Genomic DNA, 20,983 nt, shown 5'->3' with positions numbered 1-20,983 from the left:
AGAGTGACAGAGCCTAGAACATAGAGTTCGACCTCCCGGTCTTGGCCTCCAACTACTGGTTGCTAGCAGTAACATTACATGCAGCATGCAGGGCTTGCGAGCGGGCAATCCGGGGGTCTGTTTTCTGTTTTCTCTTGCCTCCCGGCCTAGACCCGAGCTGCAACTCCAAAATGTTTTTGTTGGCCGGCGGTACGTCATTGGGGGCGCCGCTGCCGAGTCATGAAGCTGCAGCCTTGACGGACCTTTCGGATCATTCCCTCCTGGCTTAGCCTTCACCTGTCACTTTTTGACTTCGCAGTATGAGACCACAAGCAACACGAGCCGACGGCTTGTAAAAACGATAAGCAGCAAAACCGGCGCACCAGATCTCTCTGGTCGTGCGACGGCTCTGCTTTCGCCCTTGCCACTTTCTTGTCTTAACTTTTCCTCGACCGCGAACATTTCCACGAGTCTCGCTCCAACATTCGCCGTCATCAGGCCGACCATATTTCCAATATCGATTCTTCCTGCATCCAATACTGAGACCCTACAGCCATCATCGGATCAATCTAAACAACCATGGACTCGCGACGAGTTTTGGAAGAGACGGAATGATATCATCCTCGCCCCACGGGTTCGCCCTTGTGTCAATTCCCCAAGCGCGGCGGCACTTGCCGGCGCCAACTTGGGAACGCCGTTGAGCCGTTTGAACGTCTGAGGGACGAACGGCATGATGCAATTCCCATCCATGGCCTCGGTGTCAGTGTCTGTAGTTCTGCTAACTCGAGTAGGGCCTGCGAACTGCTTCCGGCACCCCCAGGTCCGGGTCATGCACTTGCTGTTGTCGCGTTGACGATCCTGATGATCCTTTTGCCCATCCCTCTAGCACTTCTCGTGGATGCCGTGCGGTGACGATTCAGTCGGAGAGTCGGAGAGTCGGAGAGCAGCAAAATCACCCCCAACCACGCCAAGGCGTCTCGTCAGTTCACTTCCAGACGCAAATGCTATAAGGCGCCCCGTGCCGCCATCGTGATCCTTCACGGCAATGCCCTTTGATGACGGAACTCCTGGATGGAATTTCGAATTTGGAGAATGTGATGCCGAGGAGGCTGCCGGCGCTTGCAGCCCTTAGCGGCGGGCACTACGCCATACCGCATGCACGTCGAAACAAACGCTTGCAGGACCCTTTGTCCCACCTCACGTACTATTATTCCCCCAATGGGCGACTTCTTAACAACTCTGACGTAACTTGAAAGAAACGAAACACATGGCGAAGATAAGATATGGTGATCGACCACGCACCTGACTGGATTCAACGTTAATAGGGGCATCCCGAATCATTCGGGCGCCGCAAACCCGAGTCACATATAGAGCATAGCGGTATGCGCATATATGGGGGCGGACGTGTGGTATCATGTCAGGTGCCGGCTGGCGGAGAGGCTGAAGAGATAGAGTAGGCAAGTATCCACCCGACGGCTCATTAATTAGCCTCGGGGTCAATGGAGAGAGGCGACGGTCTGCTTCGCGATACCCCTTGATTATACGCCTATCAGAGGATGGCTGGGTGCCACTTGCTAGCTGCTTGGAGCTCCAGGGGCAGATGGGGAAAAACGCCACAAAAGACTTCGTGGGCTCATATTAGCCAGAAATGCAGGGTCTCGTACAATGCTGCCAAGGATCGCCCATCGACTCTCAAGCCATGTTCTCACGATAGTTTTGGCAACTATAGCCCAATTTCACATCTGCCGGACTGGTGATAAGGTCCTCGTCTATCACACAGAACCACGTGGCATTCTCCCAAAAGGCGCGAGGACAGTATGCGCATCAAAACAAACAGGTTTGCATTCTAATTTTTGATCTTAGCAGTTTGCGAAAACCCCAGTTCACGACGAACGTATGGATGAGACGATCTAGAACAGGGACGAGGTAATGTGGGGTGCCGGCCTGGGAGTTGCGCATGTCTGAAACCGGCGTGCGTTACCGCGAACCATCTGAGACGATCGTAACCGGCCGTTCATGCAGACAGGCCAATAGAGCCTGTAATTACAGCTTCATGCCCTTGGGCCCGATCATAATCAGGCTCCGTTATGCCTGTTGGATGCAACCGTTTTGTTTTCTCTTTTCTTCCTCTCTTTTGCCAGGTACCTGATAAAGGGACGAGTATCCCGCCCTGGAGAAGAAAGCTTGGCATCAATGTATTCCTTCAGCTCGATTACCAGAAGTACGCGACGATACGGCCGGATTGACGAACAAGAAGCAGCAAAGAAGGAAGAAAGCACACAGTGGAACCTGCGATTCCAAGGCAAGAAGAACACCATCATACACAAGCTCGGGTTCCGCTGGTAGAAGACAAGGAAAGAAGGAAAGGACATATTATTGCCCGAGGCGACGACTACTTCGTCCGAACCCAACCCTTCAAACACGAACCAAACGGCTACCACTAGATCGAGGGGGAAAAGGCGAATCTATTACATCACACCTGTTTCCCGAAGCCTAGAGCCAAAAGGACACCGAGTGTCCAACAGAGGAAGAGGAAGAAGGAGAAGAAGCCAATGAAGGGAAGCGCAAAGTCACACTTCAGCGAGGCTTCATTCGGGAGCCTAGACCAATTGAACGAAGCGCCCAAACCGTCGTGGAAGAACCGGCGGAAGTCGAAGGGAATAGGCACGATGGCGTCGAACGTCACGAGCGGGCCGACGACGGCTAATGACCGGAACGTGTGGGCGAACCACATCAAGAACGGCGACGACCGCACGCACGTGCCGGCCATGAGCAAGAAGGTGTTTATCGTGCGAATCGTACAACTCGTCATCGCGGTGGTGTTTCTGGTCCTGGCGGCCTTTGCAGCTTTCACGCTGAACATGGGAAATGTAAGTGTGGAGAAAGCATTTGGGTCGCGGATAGCAAATCCTTTTCGGGAGGAACTTGTGCTAATGTGACGTCTCCCCCCTTTTCTTCAAACTGTAGCTCCCAGTATTCGGTACGTATCCCTTCTCCTGCCACCGGCATACATTGCCAAGGCAGGTCTTCCCCGGGGAACTGTGATGATGCTGACCAACTCGCAGGATTATCATTCTTCGTCTTTTCCTGGACCGTGGTCTACTTTATCTGGCTAGCAGTGTCGATCCTCTTCTACCCGGTTCTATATCATTGGATCGCCCATATGTAAGTGTCAAACAGGCCTCCCGTCCTCCACGGAGGCACCCGCACCCGCACCCCGGCCCCATCTTCTCTTCGTGGTTGGTACTAGTGCTAATATCAGCGATCCCCTTTCTCACCAGAGTCATTGAGGGCCTCACCAACATCTTCTGGCTGGCGACGTGGGCCTCGCTGGCGAGCCTCGCGTCGGCCCTCAACGTCGCGCGCGCGGGCTACTACTATGTTCTCACCGGGAGGCAGGTGGGCATCGGGGCGGGCCAACCTGCTCCTCCGCCGCCACCGCCCGATTGCGGGCCGGACGGTCGTGGGCCAGGCTGTAATGGCGTCGGCGCAGGCGCGGGTGGTGTACCTGGCGGGGGCGCTGGAGCAGGCGCGGCGGCTGCTTCGGCGGCGGCGACGGCACGTTCCACGATCCAGGCGGCCAAGATCGCCATCTGCGTTGACGCCGGATTGGGGGCCGTGATATGGGTACTCTTCATCATCACCCTTATTGCCACGAGTGAGTTCACCTTTGTCTACGTACCCCCAATGTTCTTGTTTCCGGGTACTATAGTTACTGACGCGCTGAACAGCCATGGCCATCATAAACCACCGGAAAAACAACAAATCGGCCAAGAAGGGGAAGGGCCCAGAGGTAGCGGAGGTGTAATGTTTGAAAGGAGAAACAGGCTGGTTTAATGTGGCAGGTTCCCGTTTCCCCGTGGAGCTGCAGGACAGCGGCTTGATCATCATGCCATCCTCAAGCCAGGTTTCAGCGTTCGAGGAGCAAGGTTACTGCGGGCGCTTGCTTCACTGAAATTACTTTTCTTTTGATACCACTACTTATTATTATTCTTTTGATGATGGAGATTAATTAAGCAGGCAAGAATTTCTCCTTCATTTTTCTTTCTGGCGAAGTGATGGTGGTGTTGTCTACTTAACATCCGCGAATCTAGCCGTTGGGAGGAGCTGAGGGCAGTTCGCCAGCCGCACTAGCTGGCGTGACTCAATCGGCGAGCTTTGGCTAACGGGGACTGAGATCGCTAACTAAAGCATGAAGTATATAACCATGCCCAGAGTTTTGGTACGGCTACAAATTGGGAACTGGATCTGAACGCTTGAAAGAAAGAACACCAAGCCCTCAAATAACAGCATTGACCCCAAAGAAAACGAGTAACGCCCAAATCCAAGATGCCGCCTCCTCCACCAACTTCCCCTCAAGCACTACCGACGCCCTACCGCCAGATCCGCGCCCTGCAGGACGACGACGCCGACACCGTCACGGTGTACCAGGCCTACAACGCCGAGATCGCGTCGCAGGCCGTGGCCCGGCAGCGGCTCGACGCCTCGCCCCGCTTCCGCACGACGCGCACCTGGATCAAGCCCAGCTGGTGCTGGATGATGTACCGGGCGGGCTACTCCTACAAGGACCCGAACCAGGCGCGCATCCTGGCGCTGCGGATGCGGCGGGAGCATTTCCTGGAGCTGCTCCGGAGAGGGGTGCTCAGTCATGATGCCCATCGTAGTGCTGCTGCCGCGGTCGCTGTGAATGGAGCCCGCGATGATGGCGACGGTAGTAAAGGAGAAGCGGGATCGATGGAGACCGCCGCGGAAGAGGAGGTCAGGATCCAATGGGACCCAGAGCGCTCGGCCCGGCTCGAGAAGCTGGGGTACCGGAGCATCCAGATCGGCGTGCCGGCCGCGTTGCAGTCGCAGTGGGTCAATGAGTGGATCACGAGCATCGAGGATGTGACGGAAAGGGCACGAGAGCTCAAGAGGGTGTTGGACGAGGAAGATGGGTCGGGCGGCGCAATAAAGGACGAGGTGCTGGTCGATAGGGGGTTACTACCGCGCGAGACCGAGTTAATCGTCCCTCGGGCAGTAGGGGACATCAACAAGACACCGGACTAACCAAACAGCCAGACTTCTCCCGACAGCTGGCAATATGGTATCTAGATACAATGATGGTGTGATATAATAGTGGTATAGGAGTAATCAGGCAATTATTACACTCGCGTAATTGAATACTCTATATACCTCGGTTGTTATTACTACTGATTATTCTAGTTGAGTGCTTTAAGCATAGGCAATTAACCTGGTTATTCCGGTGTCTATTTGATGTCACTTCTGTCTCGGGATGCTGCCTGTCACTGGAGAAAGGAAATATAAATCTAGTTCACCAACGTCTTCGAATTCTCTATTGCAAAAACTTTGTTCCTCAATCATCAAGACATGACACTCCAGTAGGTCTTGTCTGGTGCCGCCGGTCCCCCTGTTTCAGAGCCTTGGGCGGTCTCCGAATTGCCAGATTCTGCTCCCAATTTCTTATTCAATTCCTCCCAATGGGCAACGACTACCTCTCGAAAGGTGTCGTCAATGGCCGATTGGCCAGGGTCGATGGCGCGGTCGACGTCGACAAGCCTGAAAAAGGCATCTAGAATATCGGCTCTGGCGACGGCATCACTCGACCACAAATCGTATGCCACACTGAACTGCGCGACTGCCCACTGCAGTTGAGCATTTGTATCTTGCGGGACTTGGAGCTGGTGCAGAATCTTCCCAAGGGCGTGCGACCCCGAGTGAAGGATCAGGTCACATTTGAACCATACACCGATATAATTTAGATCATAAAGTTCCGCGACGCGCTCGATCTGGGTATCGCTACGGCCAAAGATTTCGTCTGTGTCCAAGGCTTGGTAGCGCTTGGGATGCAGCCGGTAGATAATCTTGACAAACCACTCGAGGATCGATATGGGGATATGGGGTGGCCACTCTAGGCGGACTATGGGAGCTTCGTCGGTACCAACATCGCTACGTCTGAGCTCAACGTTTAGGTAGACGGAATGCCAGCAAGTGACTTTGCGGGGCATGAGGAAGCGTCTGCCAGCTGCTTCCAGTACGAAGAGGAACCTGTGATGTGTGCCTGGGTCAGTGCTGGGCCTCTTGGTCTCCGGATTCACTTACGGGTCCGAGTCATAGTGATCTTGCAGACACTGAAGCAGGTTAAGGTTATTGGGAAGTCCGAACTGAGCCAGTACACTCCTCGTATCGGTAGTTGATGTGACTGCCGTGAGGTCGCCCATCTCGAGCCAAATGTATGCTGATTTGATGCCAAAAATGTGCCAAAGAGACGATGAATAGTACCAAACGATGGATGTTGGATGATGCTTGCAAGGTGTATCGGTTGAGAAAGAATTGAAAGTCAAGCCAATGGTTTCGAGAGTGAGTTGAGACCGAGAATTGCTCCTTCCCTTTTCCTCCCCTGTGCCTGCCGGAAGGTACATAACCTATTTACACAGATTCGGCAGGCGCGAGGGAACTAGGCCGTTCATTTGATTCAAGATCAAAGGCAGTGATCGGAACAAGTATTACCTCAGGTAGGTAAGGTGAATAATACTATTTCGTAGACGCCAGCTGTAGAACACCAAGGAGTACCGCTTCAAAAACATTACAGCTCCTCTCCGGATCCATAACCATACCGCAAACCCTCTGAATAGCCGTCGACTCATACGATGGGTAAAGATTGTAGGACCCTTCGCCTTCGTCAATACCTCGCAACATCCATGCGCCTTCTTGGCTTGGCGTACTTGCAAGTATGCTCAACAGATGGAAGGAACATGGAGCAAAGAGGTGTCTCATGGCGACTTCCGAGATATTTAAGCAGCAACGTCCCCCGTGCTGGCTGCTCCTCCGCCACCAGAAGCAGCAGCCTTGCGACGGACCGAGGCCTCATAGTGGGCAAGGGCTCGCTCTCGGAACTGCTCACTGACATCGGGCTCGAGAGACAGGGCGTGGCCGACGTCGACAACAGTACAGAACTTGATAAGTGTCCAGTGCTGGACGAGCGTATCCGTTTCCGACCAGGCTCTGTAGGCAGCGTCGAATTGCTGGACCGATTGCTTCAGGTCGGCGTCGGTGTCCTGTGGGACGTGGATCTGCCGAATGATCTGCATGGCGGCGCGTCGAACGGGCTTCTGAATGCCATTGCACTCCATCAACGCACAAAGCTTCTCCAGTCGGGGCAGAGCAGCGAGGCACTCGATCCGGTTCTCATCCGGGCCGTAGATATCCAGAACGTGGACAAAGCCACCATTTCCTTCGCCCGTGGGGTCTAATCCCAATAGGAGGTTGAGAAACCACTCCAATGTCTCGGGGGCGACATCGTCATCCCAAGGTAGGTCGATGGGAGCCAAAGAACCATCGTCACCAGCATCCTTGAGGTTGTCCTGAACGTAGCCGCAAGGGCGCCAAATGATGTTGCGCGGCACACTGAAGCTCTCGCCAGCAAGTCTCAGGGTGATAGAGCCCCTATGAGAGTTTGTTTAGTTTAAAATATAGTGGCCGCTTCTCCTGGCCTGATGGTTCACTTACATATTCGTCGCCTTGGACTTGTCGCCCGACTGGACCGATGCAATAGGTGTGGTGCTTTCGTCCATCTTGTATGATCTTACAGCGCCCAGCTGTGTTTGTTTAGAAAGAAGTGTCGGCTGCTTGGCTTGTGACCTGGGTAAGCTGGGAACGAGGGGAGGGCGCCACTATATAGGCGGCAGGAACGACAGAGAACCTCATGAACGAGGTAACTGCCTCATCTGGCCTACGATAATGGATTTGCTACAATGCCACCCAGACTGACCGAAACATTCATAAACACGCCCGTCAAAATGGAATGCCTGAGTTGCACACAACAACGTTTGATACTAGCATAAAGGGAACCGGCGTGCTTCCAGAACCCGCCAGAGCAGGCCCATAACATTTAGGCAGTGATCGGATTTGAAGTAGTTGCTCTGGGCCACCTGGCAGCGACACGATAGCTGGCGAGACAAGCCCCTGAAACTTTAATCAAGTCATATCCAGCTGTAAAGTAGCAAGAAGATGTATTCTATGAAAGGACGCCTCTAAAACAGCGGTCTCTTCTATTCTGCCCAGCTGTATCATCTCTCTATGACGAAGTAAGACCCCTCGCGGAATCTAGTCTAAAGCTCAAAGGCCGCCCTGCCAGCCCTGTTTCATAAACGCCAGTAACACACTCTCTATCTCTCTCTGTGTATGTCTATCTCCTCCCATACCGCATCGCACACACATACGCTTCTGCCCACCCCCGTCTAGTCATCGTATCATGTATCATCCAGCACCGTCTCACAGCTTCGCCCCGCCCGCCCTCCGGCGATACTTCTCGTTCTCCTCCTGCAGCGGTGCCGCCTCGTTTCCAGCTTGGCCGGCCCCTTGCGACTTCGCCGGCGCCTCGGGCGCGTCGCTCTTCTTGGGCGCACTGCGGTATCCATCCTCTACGTTGTCGTCGTTGACCACGCGGCCCTCGGCGTCGCGCCGGATGCCCAGCTCGAGCAGCTTGGCGAAGACGGCCGCGAAGTCGCGGAAGAACAGATCCTGGTCCGCCGCGTACTTCTCGACCCACGCCCGGAACTTGGGGTCGCTGATCAGACTCATGTCGGTCGGGAGCATCATCAGCCCCTCCTCCTTCTCTTCGCCCTCCTCGGCACCCGCCAAGTCCTCGTCGACGTAGACGAACTGCTGCAGCCCGTTGGCGAGCGTCGTCTTCTTCCACTCGCCCTCGAACTTGAGCAGGAGCTTGAAGTACTGGTTCGAGAACCGGGTCGGGTTGTTGACCCATTTGCCCTCGAAGCCGCTGCGGTCGCCGTGGCAGCGGCCCAGGTTGTGCGCGCCGCTGAGGGCGACGATCTCCTGGTCGTTGAAGCCCATGCGGTAGAAGATGAAGCGCAGGTGGTCCGCGCCCTGGGCGCCATCGGGCAGGCGGCCCCGCGGCGGCACCTTGGCGTCGTCAACGTAGTCGGTGCGCCCGCCCTGCCACGGCACAGAAGGCCCGCCCATCTCGGCGACGGCCACGGTGGCCGCGACGGTCCAGAGGTCGGCGTAGGAAATGAAGGGGAATTGCGACTTGATGGGCTCGAGGAAGGCGCGGGCATGCTGTAAGCCGGCGTTGGCTGGGTCGCCCTGTATAGAAGCACGCACGACTTGTCAGTATGGAACGTTACGGGGAACGGCAATCTGGGCGCCATCATGCGCAAAACGACAACGACTTACACCTTCCTTCTCGTATCGCATACCCGCCCCGTTCGAGCCGCCGGTATTCGTCTCCTTACAATACGTACCAGCCGAGTGCCAGGCGAGCCGGACGAGCACCGGCCCGGCGGAACCGTCGTCGTACTCGGGCTGGTGCAGCAGGGCGCGGACCGCGGCCTTGACGGGCTCGAGCTGTTCGGCAGTAGGCGCCACCCCGGGGGCGGGAGCGTTTTGCGGCATGGCTTCTTGTGTTTCTTTTCGCAAGATCTTTCGCGACGTCGATTGCTGTGGAGGAAGAAAACAAATAAACGGTGAAAACAAAAGGATCGGTCTACTGTACTGGGGGTTCGTTGGTGTGTGCTGAACGAGCGTGAAACCTGTTGACAGTCAAGAAATAAAGAAGAAAAAGCAACGATTTCGGCGACTAGACCAGTATCAGTATGGGCATGTGAAAGACAGGCAGGCACCCCAGATTCATGGCAGCACATGAGTTCCACCACTGCTTCTATGACATGACTAGCCTCGGCAAAGATGACGCCCACTCCCGCCAGCATGGGTTTGTTTGTTTGCCTTCCCGATATCGTGAGCCTTATCGTCGGGTGGCCCATTTAATTTAGCGGACAGCATCTGTGTCACTAGCCAGTCCGCTAGCAAGGTACCTGTGTTAGCAAGGCACCAAGTTGCAAGTTGCGAGTCATTCATTCGACACTCGTCTCAGCTGGAGGCGGATACCGGACGATGGCACCATATGGATGAGTATTTGACCTTTCTACTTTTTTATTATATCAGACTATCTAGATAGCCTACTAGTATCCCTAAAGCGAGGCAATGCCAAAGAACCAAGAAACGCGAAGAATGAAGAAGATGAAGAAAAAGGTATCAACAGAAGAACCCCTAGCCTACATATGCAATGCAAACTGTGCTATGCCAATGCTTGAATGCCCCCAATCATGCGTATTTTCGCCCTGGAGAAACATCCCAGGGCGACTCGTCTATCAGGCTCAAATTAAGTTGCCCCTATGATGAACCCTCCCCCGTCATGCTGCTTCCCTTCCTATGTGTCTTAAAAACTCAATCTTGAATCGCTATCAGTCAACTTCCAGTTGTATATGCAAATAATCCTACAAGCTTAGGTGTCGTTACGTCGTACGTATCCCTACTCGAAACAAGACAACTTCTAGAAAGCCTGTCCGTGGTAACCTGGCTGAAAGCCCTGCTGGCCCCGACCCTGTTGTGCCTGCTGCGGGCTCATAACCCTAGGGATCTGGCCAGGGGGTGGGCTAAAAGGTGGTGAGAACTGACCCTGCGGCGCCGCGTAGCCCCCTTGGCGGGGGGAGTTGGGACCCGGGCTGTTCCACCCGCCGCCCTGCCCATATCCTTGAGCTCCGCCTCCAGCAAAGTTCTGCGGATATCCCATGGCTTGCGGCCCCGGCGACTGACGGCCAGCCAGCATGCTTCGACTCGTGTTCAGGTTCGAGTACATTCCAGAAGGGGGCGGCATACCTCCCGGGGACATCGGCATGCCCCCTGGGGACATGGGCATACCTCCCGGAGACATTGGCTGCCCAAAGTTCTGGTAGCTCTGCTGCTGCTGGTACTGCTGCTGCTGCTGTTGCTGCTGCTGCTGCATTCGGCGTTGGTCGATTGCTTGTTGCATCGCATGGCCACTGTACCCTTGCTTCGCCTGCTGTCTCTCTCGCTCTCTCGTTTCAATGGTACCGAAGAGAGTGGGTGGTCCCTGCTGCTGCTGCGGGGGAGATTTGTTGTTGTTGGCTGCCATATTGACCAATGGCGTACCGGTCATGCGCGCCACCTGCTCTTGCTCTCTTGCCGAGAGCCGCGAGTCCCCTTGGCCGCTCTGGCCACCCAGTACAGCACCTGCGCCTCTGGAGCTGGGTCGTTGGAGTAGATCCTGCGACGTAGATCGAGAGTGCGTGCCGAATGGTCGCTGGAGCAGATCCTGAGAGGTGGATCGAGAGTGGCTGCCCATATAGTCACGGGGACTATTGTTTCGCTCAAGGGGTGGCGTTGGTGTTCCAGTACGGTATCCGCCGAGTGCGCCCAGCGAAAAGCCCGAAGACTGGCGCTGGTGCGCATACATCGGCGTGGATGCAGCAGCAGCGCGTTGTTGAACAAATTGCTCAGCCGAGAGACCATGACTGCCCGAGCTGTCAGAGTTTCCCTGGCCTCCTGCAGGTTGCCATACTACGCTCCGGCGAGCGTTGGTCTCGTTGATATGCGGCTGATTTTGTGCCGCATCAGGGGCGGGGGACTTTCTCGGCTGCAGCGGCGCAGGGGAGAATGATCGTGGGCCAGGCGAAAACGATCGAGGGGGTGAAGCAAACCCGGGCGTCGGAGTCTTATTACGAGCCGGGTTCGCGAAGTTGAAGGTAGGTCCAAAATCAACATTCGGGATGTTGGAAGACGGCCCCTGCGATTCGTCGCCTACGGTTCGGAGAACGCCGGCGCGCGGCCTCTCCACAGAGGCAGCTGTGTCTGTGGACGGCCTGGTACTAGCGTAATCGGGGCTCTCTGCCGAGTCATAACTGCTTGCGTAGCTATGACTGGTGTTATGACGTATTACGCCTATCACGCCCTGCTGAGGTACTATACCTTGGGGCAGTTCTGGTAGCTGCTGGGGTGGGGTGTGCTCCTGCTGCTGGAGTTGCTCGCATGAATCTGGGCGAGTACGCTGGGATCAAGCGCGCGGGTGAAACTGCCGTTACTCGAGGCTGCCGCTGAGCCAGGAACGGAATCGTCTAACCGGCTTTGAAGGCTATCAGATCGAGCTGGTAGTGGCTTTCGGTGAATGGGAGGCGACGTGTTTACAGGGGCGGTGGTCCCCGCCGGCTTCCACCAGGAGTTGTTGGTCTTGAACCCGGTCCTCCAGTGCCCGGCGGGCCACGGTAGCCCCCTCGTCCCATCTGAGGTTGAGGCCCGCCTGGTCCGGGGGGTCCGCGACCAGGTGGTGGCCCCATGTTTCCTGGGGGAGGTCCACGACCGTTCATCATGTGAGGAGGCTGTCCTCGCCCAGGCGGAGGCCGCTGATCAAATCCAGGCCCAGCTCCTGGCCCGTAAGCCGGGCTGCGCATATCGGGGGTTTGTGGGCGAGAGCCTGGACTAGGCCCACGGAATACGGGGCTCGGAGCCATCTCATGATTCAAAGAGGACTTGGACATCTTCGTGTTAAGACGAAGTCCAGGAGGAGGCATGCCAGGGGGCATGGCAGGTGAGCGGCGACCCTCGCTTCCATTGTCACGATGGCCCGCATTAGGAGCTATCCCGGGGCTGGACGAGTGAGCAGGCACCGGAGGACCTCGTTGGCCCGCGGGACCAGCAGCCAGGGGACCATCCGCACCGGGCCGCTGTTTCTCAGCATCCCATCCATTCTGTTGGCCAACCCCGCCAATGCCACCGGCCTGCGCCAGCTGGGTGAGCGTATTGACCGACATCCGACTGTTTGCGCGGCGCATCTCAGGCGAGTGGTATGGCCTTTGGTTGGGTCTTGCACCCGGGGCATGGGAGAATGCAGGCGGTTGAGATACTGGCTCTGGCGTCTGAAGCGACCGCATTGCTTCCAAATTTGGAGGCCCTCGCTCTTCGTCCGAACTCATGCGTTCTGGAGTTGCGGCAAGATCGTTTACGAACTGACGGGGTGGACCCCGTCCAAATGGGCCGGTGCCGACAGGGGAATCGGAGTGAAGCGGCGGCGGTGGCGGCGCGCCAGAGGCTACGTTGGAGTCTGACGCATTTCTAGCGTGTCCAGACTTGCCAGCACCAGCCATTGCCGAAGGCGCACGTTCGCGGTTATGGTCCGGAGGAGCCGAATCGGTCCTCGGCAGAGGTCGGCTGCTGAGAGACATCGATCGCGAAGAACGAGCGGAAGGGGGACCCCCTTCGGCAAAACCCACTCGTGGCTTGCCCGCACCATCCGCACCCTGTCCAAAACTGAGCCTCTTGCTGTTTGTCCGGCTGTGGGTGGCGCTGCTGGGTTCGTCGGCGATGCTGGTCATACGCTGCCCTGTTAAATCTTTGAGTTGCTTTCTCCAGTCCTTCTCTGACCAGCCCTGGCTCCCGTCCGTCAAGATCAGTCCATTGACATCCAACACCTCCAAGTATCCATAGCGTCTGTGCTTTGGCATAGCAAACATCAACGATCGAGGGTCAATGGTGCTGGCGACCAGCCTACCCGGACGACCATACAGGCCAAACGTGTCCCAACAGGGAAACAAGGATCGTAGCATCGTCTCGAAGCCACTCACGGCCGGATGGACTTCCGGCATGATGAACACGAACCCCTCGGTAGACGAAGGCGGATCCGAATGAATGGTGATGTCGCCTTCGATCTTGATCAACGTGGAGGCATCGATCAAGGACTTTGCCTGAGGGTAGATGGCGTAGGCCGAATACGCATCCGTGATAGTCGCAACTGGTTTCGCCTTCTTCTGCTTCTTCCCTTCGACCTTGCTTTCGTAGAATCTTATGTCGCCCTTGAGTATTGGTGCGTGCGAGCGATCGTACGGAGACCTCTTTTTCATCTCTTTCTGGAGCTTCATATACTCCTTCTCGTCCGGAGGCGAGATAACGCACCAGCAGCGTTTCCACGGTACTCCAGCACCAAAACGCACTCGTACCCATTCCTGCGTCACGACCCGGGATCGCTCCATGATGATTGCAATGTTGTTCAAAGTCTTTCCCTTTCCTGCGATCAGAGCTCCGGTGTAGGCCTCCTGCAGCGTCGAGTGCTCGTATATCGAAAGTCGGATGCTGGCAGTCCATTGCACAAGCGAGTGGCGCGAGTTGAAATGCATCAAGTATCGATTCCTTCCAGCCGTGTTGATGCTCAGAATGTTCTGGAGTGGCTTTTCGTCGGGAGATCGCGTCGGTAACGAATCGATCTGTTATTCCAGTCAGCACTCACTCACTTCGCTTCGGCCGTCGCGGATGGTGCGGGGTCGTGATCCTGAACTGTTCAGCGCGCAATGCCCCTTCGTATCACATACCATCTTGATTGTCGCATCAGTCAGATTGATGAACTTGGGGAGCACCTCGCCTTCTTCGCCGGCTGTGTCCAGTTCGCTGGCATCCCATAGCGACAACACGGTGCCGACAAGTTGGGCGAAACATTCTGTCCACGTCCTGTCTGGGTTCGGACGACCCTCTAAACTGGGGGGTTAGCACCATGCATGACTTGACTTGACTGGGCTTGCAGCATCAACAATCGGATGGTCGCCTTGGGGGAGTTACGCACGTATGTTCTGGTCGTCAAGCTTCAGGAAATAGCCCTCTTGGTACAGCTTGTTTGCATGGCTGTTGAGGAAGGTGAAGATGGGCTGCAGCTCCGGGATGGTATCTTCGGTGACGTCCATGAGGTGCGGTTGGTAGGTTTGCACCATAGACAAAGGTCGCGACGAACTTCTGTTGCGACCTGGGGTGCGCTTGGGTGGTTGAATGGGCGAGTCGGCTAGAGGCGAAATATCATGTTTGTCGCGTATCGGCGATGACGGCACTGGTGTGGATGGCAGGCGGGCTGAGTTGGAGCGAAATCTTCCAAAAGCCGGTAGCGATGTGCGCTCGCCGCGTTGATTGAGACCAAAGTCGGGTTTTGGAGCGGCGTCGTTGGCAGGTGACGTTGAGTTCGGCGAACCAGTAAAGGAGTCTCTTGGATTCCCAGAAAACTGGGACATAAAAGAGAGGACTGTTGGCTCAATAGGGCATGATTAGCATGATGCCCATTGCAGATTATTATTATGGCCTCGGCTTGGCAAAAAGTCCTAATTAATAGGAAATGCCGAATAAAACGATGGATGCCCAGCAATGCCTAAAGGGACTGTGGGAGAGCTGGCCCTCTTTGTCCGGCACACTGAGCCGAGCTCTGCTGCTAAGTGCCTAACGGCGAGGGTGATCGACCCTGTTTTTGATAATTCCTGCACTTGAGGAATGTGATGAATGAACGTGCTTCAAAACAGCAATATAAGGGTCAAAAGGAAGGAGTGGCAAACAAATAGAGAATGGGCTCAGGTGCAGCTCATCAGCAAACAAGCAACAAAAAGTCGTCAGCTCGAAGGTCAAAGTCGCGAGCGATCAACAAACTCTCGGGCAGTCCCTCAACTTTTCTCAGGCGTCTGTGTGCATTCACCGATGGGTACGGAGCAAGAGGGCGTAGTAGATGGCAGCAGGCGGCCACTCGGTCAGCTATTGTCACTGACACAGAAGCTGAAAAAAAGCCCAACCAAAGTACTAAGCTATTGGCTTGTGGTGCGAGCGCTACTATTGGAAGCACTCCAAGAAGAGGGCATTTGGTCATGTCATTTGCTGCCTTGTGCACAGCTACGCCTTCACGTCTTCGTACAGTATGTGCGCCGAAGCTCCGTGATACAGGGGAAGCCAAGTGACGCATCTAATAATACGTGTACTGCCAACACCCGAGTATGGATCAAGAGGGATTGGAAAGTACCATGGTGGGCCGAGGAGGAAGATGAAAGGCGGGACTGCATCACTTCGTAGCAGATGGATGGGGAGGGAGAAGAAGAATCCAAGAAGCAAGAAAAGAATATACGAACCTCGATTTCGCACCATCGTGAACCAGAAACTCTCGGCGACCCGCCAGAGGAGGTCTATATGTGTGTGGTTGTTGTTGACACACTCTGCCGGTTTGCAACAGCAGCAGCGATGATGTGGCCGACCCAAAGCTCAAGGCGATTTGAGCTGCCGGTGTTGGCAAGACCCACCACCGAGAATTGCAGTGCTGGTCGCTTATCTCTATCATGCACAGTCGATCATCAGCATTCGTCAACCAAATTCTGCTTGTCCGACTGTCCGTCACTGTCGCGCGTCTCTCTGCCGGTTGGTCGTCCCAGTCGAAAAGTTAAGGGGAAAGATGGGTAGAAAGGACCGAAAGACTTCCCCGAGCTCAACGTGGAGATATTACAAAGCAGCGGGCGGACGAGGCGCTTCTTCAGTCTCCGGCGAGTCGGGTTAAGAATACGAATAGAGCAAGGGGCTGGTTTGGGTGGATTTTGGCCGGATTCGTAGCTTGTTCGCCGTCCAGGTGAGGTCCCTTGGCACAGGGGGCACAAGGGCGCTTGGGGGGCGGGCGGAATGGGGACTTGGGTTCGGCTTATAGAGATGGAGAGCATCAACTACTCACTTTCACTTGCTTCAACTGCTCGTCGGGTTGGCGCGACACAGGGCCGTGTTCATCAAAAAGAGGCGCAAACGAACGTCGATATAGGAAGAGCCCCGAGACAAACAATAATGTGATAGAGGAAAGAAATCCCACCGGCTGCTGAAACTTCCCCAGCGCTGGCTCCTGAATCAGGTTTCGCTCGAACGAGGTGCGAGTAAGTGCGCGTCAACCGTATTCTATTGGACACCCACGTTCGGATTGACTGTCTGTCGTCGTCTCAGGATGGGATCTGGCGGAAGAGTCGGGGGCGGACTCTAAAAAAGATTTAATCCTGGTCGTCCGGTCTCAAAGTGTCAAAGAGGGTTCTCCCGTGCCTCGAAAGCCCAAAACTCAAAACCGGTGTCTGCGCAAGAACCGATTTGCTCCCAGAGGTCAGGACGGCAAGGCTGCGATTGTAAAAATGGCCCGTATTAGCCGGGAGGAGAGGTAAAAAGAAGGTTTGTCGCAAGCTCGTGAGGACTCGGCCAAGCAGGGAGAAATGCAGGTGCAACGAAATATATTTTCTTCCATCAATGCTCTTGATCGCGACCTACGCGACCTACACAGCGACTTACGTATTACCTAGGGTAGCCAGCCAAGATGCCCCGTCAAACAACCCAGCCCAACCACGGGCGGATTGGCTACGTAGTTCGGAGGATGTATTACCATTGGCTGGTAGGAATAATGGGAGGCGGTGGTGTAAGTCGTATGACGCTATCCGATCTTTCCTACTCGCAGTATTTACAGGGACACGAACAAGCGCGGGACTGAGAGGGGAACTAAGCCCCACTACCAAGGCCGCGCAACAAGGGCCGGAATGCAACTTTCACCTTGAAGCAAGCAAGGTAGCGGAGGGTTTGGGAGGTTGCAGTGTTCCGGAGGTAAAAAATAAAATAAACTCGCGCTCCAGTCTTTTCTTCTTATTGTATGGGCATCGTGATATACATATAGTAGATAGCCAGTAGCACACCATACACACCTACATATATCCGGAACGGCTCTTCGTGAACTCTGCATTGCTAGAGCTGAATGCATGCAAGCAAGCAGACGCACAGTCAGTTTCTGGTAAAGAGAGGGAGAGGGGAAAAGGAAGAAATACGGAGTACGAGATACGAAATCATGCCTCCCGGCCACCTCTTTTCTCTTGCAATCATTGGGTTATGTAGGTACGGATAAGCAAAGCCAAGATAGCCTAGCTCCGTCTATGACCAGTCCAAATGTTCTTACGGCAGCATTTATCACTTACACGCCCCGGGCTCGGCGGCGCCTTTGGGCAAGGCCTACGTACTATTTGGCATAAGTGCAGCAGGCCGAGTATCTGCATTGCTTGGCCGGCTCAATTTAAAGCAAGGGGAGGCGTGGGCTTCTCAGCAGGCCGCGCGAACGTGCGATGCGATGCTGTTGTTCAGACAAGGTAGAAGTGAGACCTGAAGATATCATGGCCACCTATTGCATACGGTAGGTACTTACAAACCAGCCGGTAGTGGCACTGGGCATTAGCTGAATTATATATTGCATTACCATAAAGCACACTGGTGCAGGTACAAATACACTACGGGGGTATTTCGCAATTTTCGTAGCTGACAGCTGCTGCATTCCTTGCATTCCCACCAAATACGTGATGTATTACAAGCCTAAGTCACTCCACCACCATGAGGTTCGCCGACGGTGGCCCCTGTTTTTGTTACCAAGCCATTGGGTTTGGAAGCGGCGCGGGTGCGCGGGTGAGACGGATCCCTCTGGATAGGTGCTGCTGCGTGAACAGCATTCTTCATGTCTTGAGTCCCTAGCAGCAAAATGCCATGATATCCGGTAGTGCCGGTAACACCGGCATGTTGCAACCTTGGATGTACATTAGTATGTCGTTGCAAATGGAGAGAGAAAAAAAACCCCAACCCCCTGACCCCCTCCAAGCTGTGGGGCTGAAGGCCTGGCCACGTCCAGCGCTAAAGTTCTGGCACCCGCCGTTACTGGACCGAACACTGGGCTCTGTGAATGGACTTTAGTGATCAGCCATGTTGGTTGCCAATGGCGGTTCTGTGAAGCACCACGTTTCATCAATATGCTATCGCGCAATCTGCAAGATGGGTTGTTTTATGGCTTAATCTTTTAGGTAAGACCAAGATACAATTCGATGAACCTTTCAAATACATGCCAACCTTCATCATCCTCTACTAACAAGCGTGTCAGTATCACGTAGTGGACGCACAGCACAGTACTCTCGGTGAAAGCCTCAGCTTGGCGGGCTTGGCACAGCAGTACGAGTTGGTTTAAGATTCCACACGCGGATGACGGCTCAGGGGAATAGGCGGGTGACCAATTGATGTTTTGTCGTCTGTAGGTTATTCATTGATTGATTGACTGATTCATTAGGTCAAGCCTTCCAGTTGACCATTCAATGCCCCCAAGTCCGATCCTCCTGTCTAAGCCCACCGGGACGCGCGTTTCTACTGCAGCCATCCTGTTCTGCGAATTGTGATATTCTCCAAACCACCACATTATTTGTAGATCGTACAATAGTCATAACCCGGGCACCTGGCGCAGGACATCGCAGATCGTGAAATGCCCGTCATCCTCATGAGCTGCTGCGGTTCTCGACCCGGGACAGATGAGATTGAGGACGGGAAACTATTTGCTTCTAGAGCTTCTTCATCGACGTCATCTAATATTACTGCTCCTTGGCCAGTGCCATCTGGAGAGAGTCTGGACCACCGACGCAATTTCTCGAACAAGAATGAGAGAGATTACATGAATGAAAAACTTCTTCTTCCATTCTTCTCTGTGCCAGGGTGGCTGGCGGCAGTGCGGGTGTTCCGTCTCGACAAGTCTGCTTGCTAATGGGTTACTCAAGCATTCTTGTCGCCGCGGACAACTTGCATCTATTTGCTAGGGATTCAGCCGCATGCAACAATGATGTCATTTATACTTTGAAGCAGTATCCGAGGCAGAGTACCTAGAGAAAAAGCGAATGTGCCAACGGCCAGGCCAGGTATTATTTACCAATATCCGACACATATTTAACAACGGGGCTTCGTTAGATATCCGTGGATCTCGTGCTTGAAACACGCCATGTGAATGTCAATGTCTCGCAATTGCCCTGCGAGCTCGGAGTAGGGGCCTAGGGGCCCATGGGTTTAACGGCGGCTTACAGCAGGCGCCGATGGCTCCAGCAAGCTTCCCCAAATGCCGTCATCGGAACTCCGGAGTACCACTTTACGACACTCTCCAGCGTGCGACACCAGAAACACTGGTACACGATCTTGTATCGCACCGCGCATTTTGATTCTGGCTGCATTGTAAGTTCGCTCCTAGGTCTTGGGCTGACCTGGTCGCGGGAATGAGGAGGTCACCTCTCCCAATTCATCTCCTGGCGTCCACCCTCAGCAGAACAGCAGCGCTATCCTGCCGTCCCCAGCGGACCTTTCTCCATTTTAGTTGTCGATCGTATGTTGCCCACACGCGAGCCTCGCCGCAAGTCGCCGCCCGTAGTAGTCACGAAGCCGATGAAGATGAACTCGTAGTAAAATCCTCCGTCCTCGCGCCCCCGTCGCCCTCGTCAGAGACATCCTCCGCACGACTGCCTTTCCGCTTCGAGACGGGCTTCGCCCTGTTTGCCAAACGAGCGCCGCGCCCCTTTCCGCCGCCGTTCTACAGCCCGCCGGCGGGCTCTTTCAGCGACCCCCTCAGCACGCACCACCAGAGTCGCGACAAGCGCGTCTTCGTCGGCGGCGAGCTGATTCGCGGCTGGACCAACGGTGACGACGCCGTCTATGCGAGCGATCGATTCATCTGCGCCAATGACGGCGTGGGTGCATGGTCACGGCGCCCGCGGGGCCATGCAGGTCTCTGGTCGCGGCTGATTCTGCACTTCTGGGCGTCGGCAATGGAGGAGGACATCGCAAGATCGCGGCCGGCAGGAGAGGTCTACACGCCGAACCCGGTCGCGTATCTCCAGACGGCGTACGAGAGGACGCTGGAGGCTACTAGTGGGCCTTCAGAATGTTTGGGCACCACGACAGCCTGCGGCGCGCAGTTGCACTACAAGAACGGCGGCGAGCCGAAACCTTTACTGTACGTGACGAACCTGGGCGACTCGCAGGTCATGGTCGTCCGCCCAAGCCAGCGCGAGATGGTCTACAAAACTACGGAACAGTGGCACTGGTTCGACTGCCCCCGTCAACTGGGCACCAACAGCCCGGATACCCCCAACGAAAATGCCGCCATGGAGACGGTCGAGCTAAAGGAAGGAGATGTCGTGCTCGCCATGTCTGATGGTGTTATCGACAACCTGTGGTCACACGAAATCGTCGAGAACGTCTCTGCGAGCGTGGAGCGCTGGGAGAGCGGGCAAGGCGGGCAAGCAGGCGGCGATAGGAAACATGGGGCTAACGGGGGCATGGACTTCGTCGCGGAGGAGCTCATGAAGGCTGCCAAGGTTATTGCACTCGACCCCTTTGCAGAAAGCCCATTCATGGAACATGCTATCGACGAGGGGCTGGCCAGTGAAGGAGGTAAGATCCTCCGTTAGGCGGAAGAAGCCATATCTTGATGCTAACTGTGAAGAAGGGAAACTTGACGATATCAGCGTCGTTGCTGGACTATGCCAGCGTAATACGGAATGAGGTTCCGGAAGAAACAGATCGAGGTTGAGGTCCGCAT

General features: G+C 55.1%; 7 protein-coding genes across 7 annotated transcripts; 3 read left to right on the top strand and 4 right to left on the bottom strand.

Moving 5' to 3' along the window:
* Window positions 1–2,648: 2,648 nt before the first annotated feature.
* Window positions 2,649–3,787, top strand: PG985_002808 (uncharacterized protein; the record flags this gene model as incomplete). The annotated part of the gene is made up of 4 exons (XM_066822577.1): window positions 2,649–2,849; window positions 2,947–2,959; window positions 3,242–3,637; window positions 3,711–3,787. The coding sequence occupies 4 exons, from the start codon at window positions 2,649–2,651 to the stop codon at window positions 3,785–3,787; spliced, it is 687 nt and encodes a 228-aa protein (XP_066690009.1).
* A 521-nt stretch (window positions 3,788–4,308) lies between these two features.
* PG985_002807 (uncharacterized protein) lies at window positions 4,309–5,353 on the top strand (the record flags this gene model as incomplete). Its single annotated transcript, XM_066822576.1, has 2 exons — window positions 4,309–4,941; window positions 5,348–5,353. The coding sequence occupies 2 exons, from the start codon at window positions 4,309–4,311 to the stop codon at window positions 5,351–5,353; spliced, it is 639 nt and encodes a 212-aa protein (XP_066690008.1).
* PG985_002806 (uncharacterized protein) lies at window positions 5,343–6,200 on the bottom strand (the record flags this gene model as incomplete). The annotated part of the gene is made up of 2 exons (XM_066822575.1): window positions 5,343–6,027; window positions 6,082–6,200. 2 exons carry the CDS (start codon window positions 6,198–6,200, stop codon window positions 5,343–5,345), a joined length of 804 nt encoding a protein of 267 aa, XP_066690007.1.
* Window positions 6,201–6,773: 573 nt separating this feature from the next.
* On the bottom strand, window positions 6,774–7,553 carry PG985_002805 (uncharacterized protein; the record flags this gene model as incomplete). The annotated part of the gene is made up of 2 exons (XM_066822574.1): window positions 6,774–7,425; window positions 7,489–7,553. 2 exons carry the CDS (start codon window positions 7,551–7,553, stop codon window positions 6,774–6,776), a joined length of 717 nt encoding a protein of 238 aa, XP_066690006.1.
* A 700-nt stretch (window positions 7,554–8,253) lies between these two features.
* Window positions 8,254–9,396, bottom strand: PG985_002804 (uncharacterized protein; the record flags this gene model as incomplete). The annotated part of the gene is made up of 2 exons (XM_066822573.1): window positions 8,254–9,087; window positions 9,178–9,396. The coding sequence occupies 2 exons, from the start codon at window positions 9,394–9,396 to the stop codon at window positions 8,254–8,256; spliced, it is 1,053 nt and encodes a 350-aa protein (XP_066690005.1).
* A 937-nt stretch (window positions 9,397–10,333) lies between these two features.
* PG985_002803 (PH domain-containing protein) lies at window positions 10,334–14,843 on the bottom strand (the record flags this gene model as incomplete). Its single annotated transcript, XM_066822572.1, is given in 5 exon segments — window positions 10,334–11,752; window positions 11,770–11,932; window positions 11,986–14,054; window positions 14,160–14,317; window positions 14,408–14,843. The coding sequence occupies 5 exon segments, from the start codon at window positions 14,841–14,843 to the stop codon at window positions 10,334–10,336; spliced, it is 4,245 nt and encodes a 1,414-aa protein (XP_066690004.1).
* Window positions 14,844–19,661: 4,818 nt separating this feature from the next.
* Window positions 19,662–20,852, top strand: PG985_002802 (PP2C-like protein; the record flags this gene model as incomplete). The annotated part of the gene is made up of 1 exon (XM_066822571.1): window positions 19,662–20,852. The coding sequence occupies one exon, from the start codon at window positions 19,662–19,664 to the stop codon at window positions 20,850–20,852; it is 1,191 nt and encodes a 396-aa protein (XP_066690003.1).
* Window positions 20,853–20,983: the final 131 nt, after the last annotated feature.

The sequence above is a fragment of the Apiospora marii genome, assembly GCF_038362585.1.
Source record: "Apiospora marii strain CBS 49790 chromosome Unknown utg000002l_segment0_segment0, whole genome shotgun sequence".
In the NCBI taxonomy this organism is placed as follows: domain Eukaryota; kingdom Fungi; phylum Ascomycota; class Sordariomycetes; order Amphisphaeriales; family Apiosporaceae; genus Apiospora; species Apiospora marii.
The sequence above is the reverse complement of the archived record's forward strand: the minus strand, read 5'-3'. Positions and strand labels throughout refer to the sequence as shown.